The sequence below is a fragment of the Lagopus leucura genome, unplaced genomic scaffold, assembly GCF_019238085.1.
Source record: "Lagopus leucura isolate 7727_CA_CO unplaced genomic scaffold, USGS_WTPT01 Super-Scaffold_810, whole genome shotgun sequence".
NCBI classification, from domain to species: domain Eukaryota; kingdom Metazoa; phylum Chordata; class Aves; order Galliformes; family Phasianidae; genus Lagopus; species Lagopus leucura.
The window spans coordinates 9,734,846-9,751,011 of NW_024962261.1; the positions used below are offsets into that span (position 1 = coordinate 9,734,846).

The 16,166-nt window shown below is 44.0% G+C and overlaps 2 protein-coding genes across 4 annotated transcripts in view; one reads left to right on the forward strand and one right to left on the reverse strand.

The window, feature by feature from the left end:
• Nucleotides 1-7,797, forward strand: NIPSNAP3A (nipsnap homolog 3A). Its single transcript, XM_042866141.1, has 6 exons — nt 1-99; nt 1,147-1,354; nt 5,344-5,505; nt 6,271-6,420; nt 6,811-6,897; nt 7,008-7,797. Exons 1-6 carry the CDS (start codon nt 31-33, stop codon nt 7,082-7,084), a joined length of 753 nt encoding a protein of 250 aa, XP_042722075.1. The 5' UTR covers nt 1-30; the 3' UTR covers nt 7,085-7,797.
• A 724-nt stretch (nt 7,798-8,521) lies between these two features.
• The window catches only part of ABCA1 (ATP binding cassette subfamily A member 1), a 92,126-nt gene continuing 84,481 nt past the window's right edge, over nt 8,522-16,166 (reverse strand). For all 3 annotated transcript variants that reach the window (XM_042866134.1, XM_042866132.1, XM_042866133.1), the window contains exons 43-50: nt 16,065-16,127; nt 15,501-15,607; nt 14,964-15,105; nt 13,716-13,850; nt 13,009-13,112; nt 12,777-12,869; nt 12,347-12,590; nt 8,522-11,745 (exon numbers count right to left, since the gene is read on the reverse strand). In XM_042866134.1, coding sequence (XP_042722068.1) covers nt 11,605-11,745; nt 12,347-12,590; nt 12,777-12,869; nt 13,009-13,112; nt 13,716-13,850; nt 14,964-15,105; nt 15,501-15,607; nt 16,065-16,127 — 1,029 coding nt within the window. In that variant the 3' untranslated portion in view covers nt 8,522-11,604. The remainder of the gene's footprint in view (nt 11,746-12,346; nt 12,591-12,776; nt 12,870-13,008; nt 13,113-13,715; nt 13,851-14,963; nt 15,106-15,500; nt 15,608-16,064; nt 16,128-16,166) is intronic.

Sequence of the window (16,166 nt, forward strand, 5' to 3'; positions counted from 1 at the left end):
CTCCCAGCCGCCCCGCCTCCCGCCGCCGCCATGCTTTCCCCTTCGGCCCTCCGCTGGCCCCTCGCCGCCGCCGCCCGCCTCGCCCGAGGCAGTCCTCAGGTACCGGGCGGGGCAGGGGCTGCGGGGCGGCCGGCCGGGCTCCATTTTCCACTCCGGAGCACGGTGCCGAGCGGGCAAGGGCGGGCGGTCAGCAGAGATGCGCGGTTGTCGGGATGGAAGTGCGAGCGGGCGGCGGGGCAGGGCTGGACCGCGGGGTGCGCGGCGCGGTATGGAGAGCTCGTAAGTCGGAGCGCGATGCGCGGCATCGGTGGCGTCCGAAGCCGACACGGGGACGAGTGCTGCTATTTCCTCATCGCGGAGATGGATGCCGTGTCTGTTCGGCTGGGACAGTGAGCGAGCTCCGGGACTCCCGTGCAGCGTTGTGCGAGGAGGAGCTGTGGTGGGGAAGCTGAGCCCCGCGCCAAGCGGGCTGTTCTGCTTCCCCTCTGTCGTCGGCAATTTGTGTTTTCAGTTCTGACCTAAGGCAGTGATTCGAAAACGTTCTGAAGTAGTTAGTCACGCTTCCCTAGCGCTGGTTTAGTCTGACCAAGCGCTGGGCCAAACAGGGCCAGGAGGAGCTTCGTCTCCTTGAATCTGAAGGTAATGAAGGCATATTAAGAGGCAGATTTCAAAGGGCAATCATCAGGATGCCTGGCTTGCTTTTGTACCCAAATGCTGTCATGGTAAGAACACATCCTGCAAATAATGACACTAAGAAAGTCGTGAGATCAGTGCTTATCCTACGCCCATTGCTCTGTTTTGATTTCCTTAGCATCTTTTCTGTGCTGGGGTCTGTCTGTCCCAGCAGTTCTGGGAAGCTCCTGCTTTGGTACAGGGTAATAATTAAACAGTTCATGGGAGAGGTAGAGGGCACATTGTGGTTTGTTGCACTGCCAGAAAGGATTGCAGTGAATAATACACACAGGAAGTATTTCCAAAGGAAAAAGTCACAAGATACTCTTGCAGCAGAGGTTTCCAAGCATTCTCAGCTTGTAGTAAAACAACACCTTTTTGTGAAACAAACAAAAACAGTCTAGCAGGGAGACAGAAGATAGTTTTCTGATTTGAGAATTAGTTCTACTTACTTTTCTTAACATTTTCTTCTAGGTACTCGCATCTCTTGCTACAGGACCCAGACAGAATAATGGCATTTTCTATGAAATTCGCACGTATGATGTTAAGCCATCAAAGATGAAGGAGTTTGTGGAACTGGTTCATAAGTGCCTGCACCTCCGCACAGCTCACTCAGAGCTAGTGGGATTCTGGACAGCAGAGCTGGGATCAATGAACAAAGCTGTGCACGTCTGGAAGTATGGTATGCTCAGCACTGCTCAGAGTGTCAGAAGGCAGTACCATGAGTACAAAAGCTGAAAAAATCCCCACCGTACTGCAGTTTTGGTCTGGTGGATTGATTACGGCTGTTCTTGAAAGTGGTCTTTCCTCTGAGCAGGTGTACAGAATCATAGAATCACCAGTGTTGGAAAAGACCTCCATGATCATCCAGTCCAGCTGTGCACATACTATTTTCCTCAGTAAACCATGTCCCTTAATACAACATCTGAACATTTCTTGAACACCTCCAGGAATAGCAACTCCACCACCTCCCTGCACTGGCCATTCTAGCTCCTGACCACTCTTTCTGAGAAGTTTATCCTGATGTCCACCTTGTATCTCCCCTGGCACAACTTGAGGCCATTCCCTCTAGACCTGTCACTAGTTATGTGAGAGAAGAGTTGTAGAGAGCGATAAGGTCTCCCCTGAGCCTTGTCTTGTCCAGACTGAACAAATCCTGTTCCTTTAGTCGCCCCCCATAAAACTTGTGCTCCAGACCCTTCGTCAGATTTGTTGCTCTTCTCTGAACATGCTCCAAAGACTCACTGTCTTGTAATGAGGGGCCCAAAATTGAACACTTGAGATTCACCCTCACCAGTGAAGAGCACAGTGGGATGATCACTTCCCCACTCCTACTAGCTATTTCTACAAGGCAGGAAGCCATTGGCCTTGTTGGCCACACTACTGACTCACATTCAGCCAGGTGTTGACCAACATGCCCAGGTCCATTTTTTCCACATTCTTCCAGCCACTCTGCCCCAAGCCTGTAGCGTTGCCTGGGGTTCTTGTGGCCAAAGTGCAGGACCTGGCACTTGTTCTTATTGAACTTCATCCCATTGGCCTCAGCCCAGTGATCCAGCCTGTCCCGATCACACTGTAGGGCCTTCCTACCTCAAGGCAGATCAACACATCCCAGAGACCTGGTGTCATCTGCAAACTTACTGAGGGTGCACTCAATGCCATCACCCAGGTCATCAGTAAAGATATTGAACAGGACAGGCCCCAGTACTGATCCCTTAGGAAACGCCACTTGTGACCAGTCACCATCTGGCTTTAATTCCATTCACCATCACTCTCTGGGCCCAGCAAAGAGTGTACCTGTCCAAGCCACAAACTGGTCTAGGTAGACTCTGTCCCTCATCCACCAAGTGGGTCACTTGATCATAGAAGGAGATCAGGTTGGTCAGGCGGAACCTGCCTTTCATGAACCCATGCTGTCTGAGCTTCATCCCCTGGTTGTTCTGCATGTGCTGTGTGATCTCACTCAAGATGATCTGCACCATAACCTTTCCTGACTGAGGTCAGGCTGACAGGCTTGCAGTTGCCTGGTTTCCCCTTATGACCCTTCTTGTAGATAGGTGTCACACTGGAAAGCCTCCATTCTTCTGAGACCTCTCAGTTGACCAGGAATGCCAATAGATGGTAGAAAGCAGCTTGACTGTCATCTCTGCCAGCTTCCTCAGCACCCTCTAATGTATTCTCGAGGATCCCCGTGGACTTATAGCAGTTCAGGTGGAGTAGTAAGTCTCTTAACTGCTTCCACCTGAATCATGGGGAGTTTATTCTGCTCCCCATCCCAGACTTCCAGGTCAGGGTAGAGTACCCCAGGGATGATTGGTCTGACTTTTAAAGACAGACGTAAAGAAGGCATTGAGAACTTCAGCTTTTTTATTATCCTTGTCAGTCACATTGCCTGCTACATCTGGTAAAGGATGGAGATTCTCCTTAGCCCTGTTACTGTTAATATATTTGTAAAAATGTTTTTTGTTCTCTTTTAGCTCGGTAGCCAAGCTGAGTTCAAGCTGGGCATTTTCCTTTCTAGTTTTCTCCCTGCACATCTTAACAAATTCTTTGTGCTCTCCCTGATTGCCCGTCCCTTCTTCCACAGGAGGTAGATTCTCTATTCTGGAGACTGAGGAAAATCTCCCTGTTCATCCACACTGGTGTTCTTCCCTGCTGGCTCATTATATGGCACAGAGGGACAACCTGCTCCTGTGCCTTTAAGACTTCCTTCTTGAAGAGCAACCAGCCTTCCTGGAACCACCTTCTCTTCATGATTGAATCCCAAGGGACCCTCCTTACCACGATCCTGAATAGTTCAAAGTCTGCCCCCCAGAAGTCCAAGGTAGAAGTTTTGTTTCCACCCCCACACCCTGACTCTACCATTTCATGGTCATTCTGCCCAAGGCAGCTCCCAAACTCCTCATCTATCAGTCTCCCACCAGTCCTTCTCTGTGAACAGCAGATGTAGTGGGACACCGTCCCTGGTAGGCTCTCTTACCAGCTTCTGTACAATCTGGAACCCCCTAGGCTGCTCCTTCTGCACTACACTGTATTTCCAACATGTATCAGGAAAGTTGAAGTCTCCCAAGAGAACAAGGGCTGGCAATTGCATAACTTCTGCCAGCTGCTTGTAGAACACCTCATCTGTCTCTTCATCCTGGTTAGGAGGTCTATAACAGACCCCCACTAGGATGTCTGCCTTGTTGGCCCTTACCCTGATCCTTATCCATAGAGATTCAACATTATCATTCCCGCTCTCAAGCCAAACAACACTGAAACGCTCTTCTAACATAGAAAGCCAGCATGAGATGAGCTGCATAAGAGTGCTTTGTTTATAGTAGGTTCCTCTCAGGTAGGGCCAGCTCCTGAACAACACATCTTCCGAGTCTCAGAACAGATGGGAAAAGAATTGAGACTTCCTCAATAGGATCACAGAGTTATAAAATCACTTGAGTTGGAAGCGCCATCTAGTTCAACTCCTCTGCAGTTAATATGGACAGCTATACTTGGATCAGGTGCTCAGCTCCCCGCGCAGCCTGACCCTGAGTGTCTCCAGAGATGGGGCATCCACCACCTCTCTGGGAAACCTGTTGCAGTGCCTGATCACTCTTATTGTATAAAAACTTGTTTACAGTCAATATAAATCTTCCCTTTTACTTTAAAACCATTTCCACTTGTCCTATCACAGCAGTCCCTTCTAATGATTCTGTCCCCTTCTTTCTTATATCCTCCCTTTACATTATGCATATGCAAATTCTGTAAGTGCAGACCATATTTATGCAAATGCCTGTGTTTGTTTATATGTATGTATAATCGCTTACAAATTCTAGTACAGCATAGCATCAGCTCTATAAAACAAAACAGCATGCAGTTTGTGTGGTTGAACTCCTGAAGCTACACTGTGCTGAGCTGGAAGGCTGCTCCGCAAGTGTGATCATCCCACATGCGTGGAGTGCTGTGTTGCTGCTTCTGCATTGAGAGCAACAGGCTTCTGACACTGTAGTCATCAACTTTCTGAGCTGGAAGGTGCTGCTGAACCATGAAAAAAAAGCTGAGAAAGGGTGTGCTGGCTGTGTTCTCTGAACCCAAGGGTTTATGGAGACATGGGAAGGCACACTCCTGTCATTTCTTTGTGTATCTGTAGGGGGGGCTTACCTGTATACTCAGAACTCTTTTTTACAAAGGTAGCAGTCTGCTCTTTGAAATGAAATATTTTCACAGTGCCTTCTTAAAGTGGTGGCTCATCCTTCTGTCCTCAGGGGGAAGGGAGTTGCTATGTGCAGACAGGAGTGAGTTTACATGCATCTGTGGTTCAGAAGATGTTCTCCTGCTTCTCAGGAATTTTTACTTTGTTCTTTCATTTCTTTTTGTTGAAAAATAGTTTATCAGAAACATTTAAGATGGGAAACTAAGGAAAAATCCCATTATTTTTGTTTCCTATTCCATAACATATATGTATATATGTATGTTACATACATATATGTTAGGTGTGATAGCATTCTTTCTCCTTGTTTTCATCATCCCTCTTCTTAACTTCTGTTTAATAGCTAAGAATAATTGTTGCATTTTTCTCTTGATTTCAAGACGCTGATTTTTCTTGAGGTTCTTTCCAATCTCAGATGCTGTATTTTTCTCTTACTGGCCGATGTGGTAATAAATTTTCTTTTTTTTTTTCTTTCTGTCTTACAGATAATTTTGCCCACAGAACAGCTGTCCGGCAGGCACTAGCCAATGACAAGGAGTGGCAGGGACAATTCATCTCTCCAGCTCTTCCCCTGATAGAAAAGCAGCACAATGAAGTTGCTTATCTGGTACCCTGGTGTCAGCTTGGGAAACCTCCAAAGGAAGGGGGTGAGCTTATCTTTTTTTTCTGATTAAAGCTACAGATACTGACTGATTACAAAACATGGCTTAAAGTTTAAACCAGGTATTACACGACTTTATGACCCTTTATGTAACAAGCGCTTGTGTATTAAAAAAACTATCTGGAGCTGTAAGATTTGAAACAAAGTGTGAACTAACAAACAAAAATGCAAAATGACCACCACACAGTAGTGCTCTGAGTGATCATCCTGGCTTGGTTTGTCCACCATCAGTGAGAGGATGCTTCCCAGAAACATTAAAAAAAAAATGTTTTTCTGTTTCACAGAGGTTTGTCTCATTTGTCACTTTATTTTGTTGCAACTCCTTGTCCACAATAGTTTAAATAACCGAACCCCCCAAATCTGCTTTCTAAGGTACACAGAAGGCAAGCATAGTTAGTAGATCATAGCTTGGTTGTAGACTTCCTGTCTTTATATATTTTGTTTCTCTTTTTAGCAACTGTGATACTAGGAGTATTGACTATACACTGACTTAGGAAAATCTTTCTACTGGGGTGTGTGGGAGTCCTTCTGTACTGCTGGGTCCTGGTGTTTCTGTGTACACCCAGTTGTGCTCCTGTGATTCTTTTTGAGGTGCTGTGCAGGCTGGGCAGGAGGCAAATTCGTGGCCTTCTCTCCTCTAGTAGCAAGGTTACCAGTACTGGTTTCACAGTAATGAAAGCATGGCTGTGAAAAGACTGAAAAATGATATTTAATTTCCTTCCTTGAGGTCTTCTTTTGTCTTTTCCTCTAGGTGTGTATGAATGGGTTACTTTTCAAATGAAGCCTGGTGGGCCAGCTCTGTGGGGTGAGGCATTTCAAGCTGCAATCAATGCTCATATCAACACAGGCTACACCAAGCTAATTGGTGTTTTCCACACAGAGTATGGGTTACTTAACACAGGTAACACTACTTCTTGGTTTCTAATACAGACTTTGGTATAGGAATGGGAGGGAAGGTGAAAAACTTCTTGTCCTGGTTCAGGGTTGGATGGCCTGATAAAAAATGTTGCTGTGGATCATGGAAGTCCTGTAAACAATCCTTGAACCCAGCTTTGTGTATTCTGTTATATGTTTAAGCCAAGTGGTGCAATTTTAAAATATTCTCTGATCTGTTGTTAGAGTCAAATCTTTTAAAGGCTCAGCAAAGGATCATCTCAACACATTCTTGCTTGGTGAACTGTTTCTGCTCATTACAAGGCATCTAACACACGAGGGTGAACAGCAAGGACTTGCATACTGCATTACAGCATAACAGCAACAGCGACAAGCTGACTTTATTTGTACTTTTCAGTCCATGTGATCTGGTGGAATGAGAGCCCAGATCACCGGGCAGCGGGAAGGCACAGGGCCCATGAAGATGCCAGAGTGGTAGCAGCTGGTAAGAGATGATGGGTTTAGAGAACTCAGTAGTGTTACTTGCATGCATGCTGAGAAAAGTATTATTATTCACTGGATTTCTTTCTTAATTAAACGTGCATTTAATTTCAGTACGGGACAGTGTCAGATTCTTGGAATCCCAGCAGAATATGCTCCTGACTCCTCTGGCATGCTCACCACTGAAGTAGCCTAATGAATGACGGTGGAAAAGCTGAGATGGATGCACCATTGGCAAGAACCATTGCATGGATCATCACAGTCATACCCTCACAAACTGTATGGATTTTCTTCAGAGTGGATGCAAAATGCTGATCACCAGCACAGTAAAATTCTGCACCCCTATAGTTTACGGTGATGGTCTGATGTCTGTAGAAGCAGAATTCAGGTCGTATCACTTCCAACATGAAACTTAACTTTACAGATCTTTAATTTAACCCCTTCACTTTTCACTATTTTTCTGCATAGCTGCTAGGGCCCAGTTAGAGGTTTTCCAAGGTTACAGCTCAGGGCAGGTGACTTTTGTAATCATTGCATCAATCGTATTACGTACTGGCTCAAGGAGTGCCCCCATGCATCCTCATAACACAATTACATTTTAATCAAGCTTCTCATTGGGATGCTTTGTATTAATTCTTAGAAATGTAAAACTTCATTGTGCCTGGAATTGTGTCAAGCAGGTGCTACAGTGTAGCTGGTTAGGTGGTGTTCTGATTGAGTCTTTCCTAACCCCAACCCTTTAATTTTATATCCTGTAAACACTTCTTTAACAACTGCAGTTTTGCTTATTTTAATACTTCTTCAGAGTGCTAAACTTGTGTATCTCAAATTCACCTCATCTATGCATCTTTGAAATACAGTCTGCCAGACTGTTGAAAACCAAATAAATTTGTATAAAGCGAAAGTTATGGTGTTTACCAGTCAAGCTCTTCCTGTTTTGGACCTCCAGTAAAAGCCATTCTGCAAGTACAGGCTTCTGCAGGCTTTGCATTTTGGGCATCGTGGTCGTGGAGCCCTTAAGGTGTTTTTTGATTTGCTACATCGTGTAGCAGCAGAACAGAGGCTGCACAGGCTGTGAAGTTGGTTACACTGTGTGTATACTGGTATGAAAGCACCCCCTGCTGAGGGGCTGTCCTTTAATCTGATGTTAGCTAAGATTAAGGGTATTTCAAACCTTTATGCTCAAACACAACATTTTGCCTTGGCAGTGAAATTAGGTGTTGAATATTTATAGCAAAGAGCAGTTATCAATATGGCTGCATCTCTGTGACAGAAACATTCTGGGGCAGGTACCTGACTTTGGGTTTAACATACAGATAGGTCTGCGATGCCTACAAGCTCTGTAGCTGAATTTGACAGTTGCACAGATTATCTTCTGCTGGATTTGTTAGAGACCTTTTTTATTTAAGTAAATGTAGAAGCTTGAAGCAGTGCTTGCCTTTCAAATCGTGGACCACCTCACTTACCTACCTGAAAAACACGTGCCCCATGTTAATCTGCAGTGATGCTGGAACCTGCTCATACATTATGCATCAAAGTTCACACCAAACGCAAACGGGGCCACATGAACTTCTGAACAGCACTCTTCAAAAAAGTACATGCATAAATGACACTTTGCAGACCAAGGATTCCAGAACAGCTTTATTTTTTACTTAATACAAGGCAATTAGAGTGCCTCTTAATACTTCACATAACAGTTATTAGCAAATACAAATATAGATACTTTTTTTTTTCCTTTAATGAAAATGTCCACGTAAGGATTTAACTCAGAAATTTCAGTTGTGAAATCTCACTCGATTTTTGCAAAGTTAACAGATATTCCAGTGCAAAAATAGATCCCATTACAGATAGCATAAAGTGCTTGGAATGAAGGACCAACTACAGTTCAGGAGGCAAAGATAAGCACAAAGTGGTGGTTTAACCATGGGGGAAAAGTGTAACAACTCCGTACTGAAATACAAATGTACTATAAAGAAGGGTGCAATATTTCATCAGTAACACAGTTTAAAATAAATTAACACCTCAGTGCAGTTCCATTATCCAGAGTGGTTGACAATCATACTGTACATGACTCGAGTGATTTTTCCTTATGCAGAACTATAAGAATAGGCAAATGGTTGTCTGAGGTTATCCATGACAAATCTGCACAAGAGCTGTTTTATGCTGTCTGTTCAGTATGACTACAAATAACAAACAAGATGGACTAGAGCTGTGAAACAGTTCAGGTAACATCCACGTCTTTCTTTTTGTCACAGATATCAAACTTCTACCTGTGAGAGACTATGAGCAAGACGCTCACAGGACACAGGAACCAAGAATCTCTTTTTGGCCAGCTTAGCTAAAAAAGACACCGTTGTTTCCTGCAAAATTAGTCATTTAATATGAGCAGTTGCAAAGAGCAAAATACACCTCTTTTAAGACCAAATATGAATCCTCCTAGAACTCGCTGTAGTTCTACATGCACTAGATCCGTGCACTGCAAAACTTAAGCCCTTCACTTCTGTCTCTATGCTGAGATTTTCACTTAATTCTGATTTGCAATAATGATTTCTAGCAGTGGTAAGTATTCACTACATGCCATTTGTCTCACTGATGGCTTAACATATGAGCAGCCTGCTGTTCAAAAGTCATGGCTGTAGCTCAGCTGCTTGGTAATAGTTCTGCACATAGAAGTTTGGTGCAGACATCCTCATGGGGGTAAGGGTGCCACAAAGGTAAAAACAAAGCATGTTTTATGTGAGGTATACCAATCCCCATCACTCTCCTTTCTATCCCCGTAGCAATGTAATAGACAGATAAAAAATAATTAGTATGAAAAAGGCACTTCAGCAGAACATGTAGTAAGCTATTATGTTATCCAAAAGTAGGGCGCAGCAGGGACAGGGGACTTGTGCTAAATATTTAACTGTCTGTGCATTAAAAATGCTGAATTGGTCAGTGTTATCAAGTACACCTAGAAATATGTACTCAACCTTCTTAAGGCTCACTCCAGCCTCTTCACCACTGTTGTGCTGCTATGGGCATTCAAAGAAGAAAATGGTCCATGATGCATTCATGGTGGAGCATTAAAATTGAGTGCAGAACTTGCACAGGTACTTAAGGCAGAGGCATGACACACAGGAATTGCCCAGGAACTATGCTTGGGTTCATACCACATTACTGAACCTATTTCTGAATGCAAAAGCGAGACAGAAGGGCACATAAGTTTATTAACAAAAGCGTACTCTCCAATGGCTGTTGTACAAGATGAACAAGAACTGCTTGTTCTCACCATGTAATCTTTCCTCTACCATTATTCTGGCCTTGTAAAACTTTACAACTTGATTGCTGTCATTTGTGGCTCTCCTACTCGCAGTTTCTCACATGAAGTAAGAGTGTGTGCTCCAGTTAGGGATCGCCTGCCAACTGACACTACACTGCACAATGGAAGCAGAAACTTGCACATTAATCTAATATTATACCAGCTTCCATGACAGAAAATTTTACGTGAACAACTCATAGTACAGATAGTGGCTAATTGCAAGAGAGTGAAACCTGCCTGCATCACGAATGGAGCTGTTGCTGAATAGAGAACGAAAGCACAGCATTGCAGGCATAAAGAAATACTTGGGTTACAAAGATCAACTGAAAGCACTTTCAATCCCTAATTATGCTACCAACCTATTCAAAGTCATATAAATAATACTGTTAAAAAAAAAATAATCTACATTTCTAGTTTTATCTGGCAAAGCCAGAAATGGCAACACTCTTTTGCTAAGCAGTAACTATAGATGATGGGTACCTTTCTGTTGCAAAGCAGGGGTTAAAGAGCGGACATTACATATCTGAGTGGCATATCATGATTTAGAATTTGCTCTTGGTATTAGCAGCTGGTACAACTACTGAGTTTGCTGCTGTGGTCTGCTTTCTCACCCACTCCCTTCTGCCAGGTGTTCATGCAGCTGCTGCAGTACCTCAAAGGAGCAGGAGAGTACTTAACTACAAGAAAACCCAGTCAGAGTAGGTTAATGGTTGTGATGCTGGTGGGACAATCCTGTGCATTTGTAGGGTTCACAGTTCTGCATATCTCCACTCTGAAGTAGATGCACAGACACAATGGCCCATGTCTTGCCATCCCATCTGCACAGCACTGCTTCGTGACCCCAGATGTCACCAACTGACCTACACCAGCCTAGGAAAAGCAGCTGGTCAGGTATGCTTTCACAAACAAAGGTCACAATGCTGGTGACTTCTCTTGCCACTGACTGTCTTGGTGCATTCATTGCCAGCAATGGACGTAGCACCAGGAAATTCCCACTCCTGACATGCATGTTTTCAAGAGTAAAACATACATGTCTTTAATATATCAATAAATAACCACTGGCCATTATTCCTTAATGAACTGTTTTTGCAACCCTAACACAAAGATACTGTACAGGACAAGATGCAGTGTGGTTGAAAGTCCACAGCATCTGGTGGGTGCTTTACCACAGCTTCACAGAGTTGTACTGTAATGAGCTAAATTCAAGTCTTTCACTTGAGAACAGTACAAGACGACTCCATGAGGCACTGCCCCTAAAATGGAATTTTGTTTTCATTGCATTGAATTGCATTGCATTGAATGGTTATCAGTACAGTGTCCAGTTTCTCTCCCTCTAGCTTCTTTGGGAGTAACCTATCCCCAGGCAAAGGAAATTTGCATTCTGCTCATTATTTCCTGGCTGAAATTGGCTCACACGCAACTTTCTTTTACCTTCTCGTCTTGCAGAAAGGAATTAAGGATTGCAATGTCTACCAGAGTCTGGTTTTTGTGCAATGACAGGTCCTTGGTGTGGTCATCGTCACTTTGGTCCTTAGCAAAATTTACGAATACCTGCAAGAAAAAGGCATGTCACACACTTACTCTGGATTTTCACTAATTTAAAGCATTCTATATACTGAGCCCATTCTGGACCAGTCCTGGAATTCTGTACCTAGCTTGCTGAAATGCCCTTACAAGATAGGTCAGGTATCACTGAATCACAGAATTGTAGGGGTTGGAAGGGACCTCCAGAGATCATCGAGTCCAACCCCCTGCCAAAGCAGGTTCCCTACAGCAGGTCGCACAGGTAGGCATCCAGGCAGGTCTTGAACATCTCCAGAGAAGGAGACTCCACCACCTCCCTGGGCAGCCTGTTCCAGTGCTCCGTCACCTCACTGTAAAGAAGTTCTTGCGCATGTTTGTGCAGAACTTCCTATGCTGCAGTTTCCAGCCGTTTCCCCTTGTCCTGTCTCCACTCACCATTGAAAAAAGTCCGGCCTCACCATTCTGCCCCCCACACCTTAGATATTTATAGACCTGGATCAGGTCCCCTCTCAGTCTTCTTTTCTCAAGGCTGAACAGACCCAGTTCACTCAGCCTTAAGGTAAGTTGACTCATTTATTCCTACCTCACCAGAATCATGGTTTTGGCACACAGGCTACTAAAAACTTACTTGGTCAAGTGTGGTCTGAGAAACAGAGTAGTCTTCTATGTGGAGTCTCTTTTTGTTCTGGGAGAGGATACTGAATATTCTGGCCAGTGAAGACTGCGAAGAGGGAAGTTGGTACTGCAGCATATTGCGATGCTTCTCCTTCAAGACACTTCCAGGAAAGGCGTGCCCAAAGAATTCCTCAACTGGCTTCAAGTCTGGGTTAGCCCCTGCAATTCGCACCACTATGGTATAACCATCTCCAAACCTGTACACAAGAAGGCCAGCAGAGGAGTTCATATAAGTGGCACTGAAACAGAAGTACAGCTTAGAATTCAGCATCTTTTCCCAGAGCCAGAAAATCAGTGGGAATGCTGCATGAGGAATTAAGTCTGACTGTATCGCTCTAAAAACGCAGACAACTCTGTGATGTAAATGATAACAAAATAGCTACCTGTTCTTTAGATGCTGGACGCTGCCCAGACACCTGAATCGCCCATTGACCATTATCGCCATTCGAGTGCACAGCGCTTCACACTCTTCCATGCTGTAGAAAGAATTAAATTCCTTAGCGCTGGAAGGAGTGTTGGAGGGCCAAGCAGCTGGGCCAAGCTTTGCATCCAGCCCCAGCAGATGCAATAGCTGCAGTATGATACCTGCAGTATGATACAAGGGTTGATACTTGCCTGTGAGATGTAAGAACCACCGATCTTCCCTCTTTGATAACACTCAGAGCACAGTTCCACAAGAAACGGCGTGCTTTGGGATCCATCCCTGTTGTTGGCTCATCCTGCAAAATGCATACAAAAAATAGGATATGCTGTTCCATGCTGCCAACAAATACCTCATCTCTGAAATGACCTCACCATTCTGATTATGTGTACTGCGAAAGATGACAGTAAGGGATTCGATACATTTTTTAAAATGGGAAAACAACTTGTGCTCAAAAGCACGTTTGCTAATTTAAAATTTGAAGAACTGAGAAGCACTATTTATTCTGCAATTGTAACATATCAAAAAAGTCAGTTCTAAAACAAGCTAAATTCAGTTCAAGTTTAAATTGAGCTAGAAAATGCTGGAGGGCCGTAATGTTCTGCATGTAAAAATATTTGTGCAAGTGGTGAAGATGCTTTAACTGTTTGGCATCATGTTTGAGATCTCCACTTCTCCACTGATTTTTCATGAATAGAAACCATGAGACACATTATAGTTTGAGTATACATTCAAATAGGCTCAAGCAGTCCCAAATAAAGGTTCCCTGTGTTCTTTGCTTATATTTAGGCGACTGATGACATTTTTAGACTTTGTTGGTCACAAAATAGGCAGTCTTCATCTGAGCCCAGTTTTTCTGTTTTTAGAGGAAAACATTAATAAGTTAAGGTTGCAGACTCACCAGGAATACCACAGGTGGCCCTCCAATGAGGGCTATTGCTGTGGAGAGCTTGCGCCTGTTCCCTCCACTGTAGTTGCCCGCATATTTTTCTCCATATTTCACAAGGCCCAGTTTCCGAATTGCCCATTCGCCAACCTACAAGAGAACAGTATCTTCATGAGTCATTCACAGCAACATCTACACAGTGAGATTTTCCTTACAAGCTTTGGCTTTAAGATGATTTTTCAGAAGGGCCACTCACTCAAGGCTTTAATCTGGCATAGCTCCAGGTTTTGGAACACCCCATTCACCCTCAGATCAAGGTGTATAAATACCAGCCCCTTAGGGCCCAGACAATCAGACAGCTGCAGCCTAGTTAGCATAGATTCACAGAATCACAGAATGTCTTGAGTTGGCAGGGACCCACAAAGATCATCAAATTCAACTCCTGGCCTCACAGGATCACACAAAATCCAAACCCTGTGAGTGAGGGCAGTGTTCAAACACTCCTGGAACTACTGCAGCTTGAAGCTGTGCCCACTGCACTGGGCAGTCAGTGCCCACGCCAGAAGTGACTATGCAGTTCAGCATCAGCCTAGTCCTGCTAACTACTAGTGTAGTGGTCTCAGCAGTATATGCTTTATCTAGCTTTTTAGTTGCTATGGGCTTGCAGCAAGGACACCGTTTCTCCTGACACACAGCAATTGGCACTACAGTGCATTTCAGCCCTTCAGATATATTGGGAGGATCTGATTCGTTATTCAGTAGTACATACACTGCAACGGTCAGCCACTTGTTGCTTTAGTTTAAGAACTAAAAAGTGTTTAGCGAAGAGATTCAGTTACTATTTGCACCATAACTAGAAGCAGGTCCCTGTGCTTGGAGCGCAGAATAGAGGAGCCCGCAACCTCAAAGCAGCTTGCAGTTTTCACTTGCCGCTGCTCTCAGGGCTGTATGGGCATACTTTGGACACTGGATCTGGAAACAGTTCTACAGAATCCAAGACACAAATGGTGAAAGCTGCTGCCAACCCAAGGAACTGAAATTGAGAAGTGTGCTGTATGCTACTGTAAAACTGTTGCTAATTGACTTACACTGTTAGTGTAAGCCTGTGTGTGAATGCTGAAACAGGAGCAATTTAATGATACAGTGTGATCACTCAGAAAGAAGCAGATCACTATAATACTATGTGTACTGTGGGATATGAGGAAGCAGCTGTGGAATCAGCAACAGTTTGTCACTGGGGTAGTTCTGCGGTGTTTCATTTACCTTGCAAACTTCTTTCTCAGGAACACCTCTGAGGAGTGCAAAGAACTCCAAGTGTTCTCGCCCTGTCAGCAGTTCATTAATAGCATCAAACTGTGGACAGTAGCCCATGTTCTGATGGACTTCTTGGATGTTCGACAGGATACTATAAAATAAGAACACCATTAGTTATGATTTTACAAGTACACAACATTGAGATGATAAAAAGAGGAAGGTGGATCAATGGGTCTGGAATCACTGGACTAATAACGACTCCTGAAGTCTGTCTTCACCAAACTCTTTCTTTTCTTTTTATAAATATGACATTGAAACATGGTAGAGTAGGTACTCAGAAGCAACTACCAGACTAAATCCACTGTGCTAAATGGCTGCAGTACTTTAGCAGACTCAGCAAAAGGCCAAGGCCCAAGAGTTGAGATAGAAAAAAGTGGGGTAGCATTTAGATTTGTTGGAAGTGGAACAAAGACCAAGAAAGTTGAAGGAGGAAGCAGCAAAGATGCTTCTTTAAGACAGAGCAGTGAAAGATGTATCATCTTTTACCTGTTTCCTTTGAGAAAAGCTTCTCCTCCTGTCACATCTGTATCACCAGTTAGCATCTTGAAAGTGGATGACTTGCCAGCACCATTTACTCCCAGAAGTCCAAAGCACTTGGGATATAAAAAAGCAAATAAGCACTGAGAACAGGATCCAGCCCTATAGTTTTCATCACTGAGAAGTCTGGAGGCAACAGCCTTGACTCTCAAGATAACCTGGAAGAAGTCAGTGCATTTTCTGAATAAACTGGGCTTTCATTTTCAGTGTAAATCTTCACGCTGGGAAAAAGCATCAGCTATAGCATTATCTTGGTGCAGTGCCAGTTTAGTGTGTCTGTGCTAAGCTTTAGAGAGTGCCATGCTTTGACCTCTAGCCCTAAAAGGTTGCAGAGTTCTCTACCATCTTCAAAGGCAGAGAGAGACTGAGACATAAACTGCTTCAACTTCCAGGCCATTCGCTTTCGTGTAATTTGAACACCACCTGCTTCTAATTTCACTCTACTATGTGTTGTGTGTTGCTCTTAGATAGCTGAAAAATACTGAAGCAGTATGAATGACAAAATAAGCCTACCTCTCCAGGAGGGATTCCAACACATATCCTGTCAACTGCTGGTTTTCGTTTCATTCTGTAAATCTGAAACCAGAAAAAAAAACAACAATGTAAATGAAAACA

Excerpts from the sequence above, each read along its gene's own strand:
- NIPSNAP3A (XM_042866141.1), top strand. The coding sequence starts at position 31 with ATGCTTTCCCCTTCGGCCCTCCGCTGGCCCCTCGCCGCCGCCGCCCGC. Across the intron at positions 100-1,146 it reads TCGCCCGAGGCAGTCCTCAG|GTACTCGCATCTCTTGCTAC; the intron begins GTACCGGGCGGG and ends ATTTTCTTCTAG. Across the intron at positions 5,506-6,270 it reads GAAACCTCCAAAGGAAGGGG|GTGTGTATGAATGGGTTACT; the intron begins GTGAGCTTATCT and ends CTTTTCCTCTAG.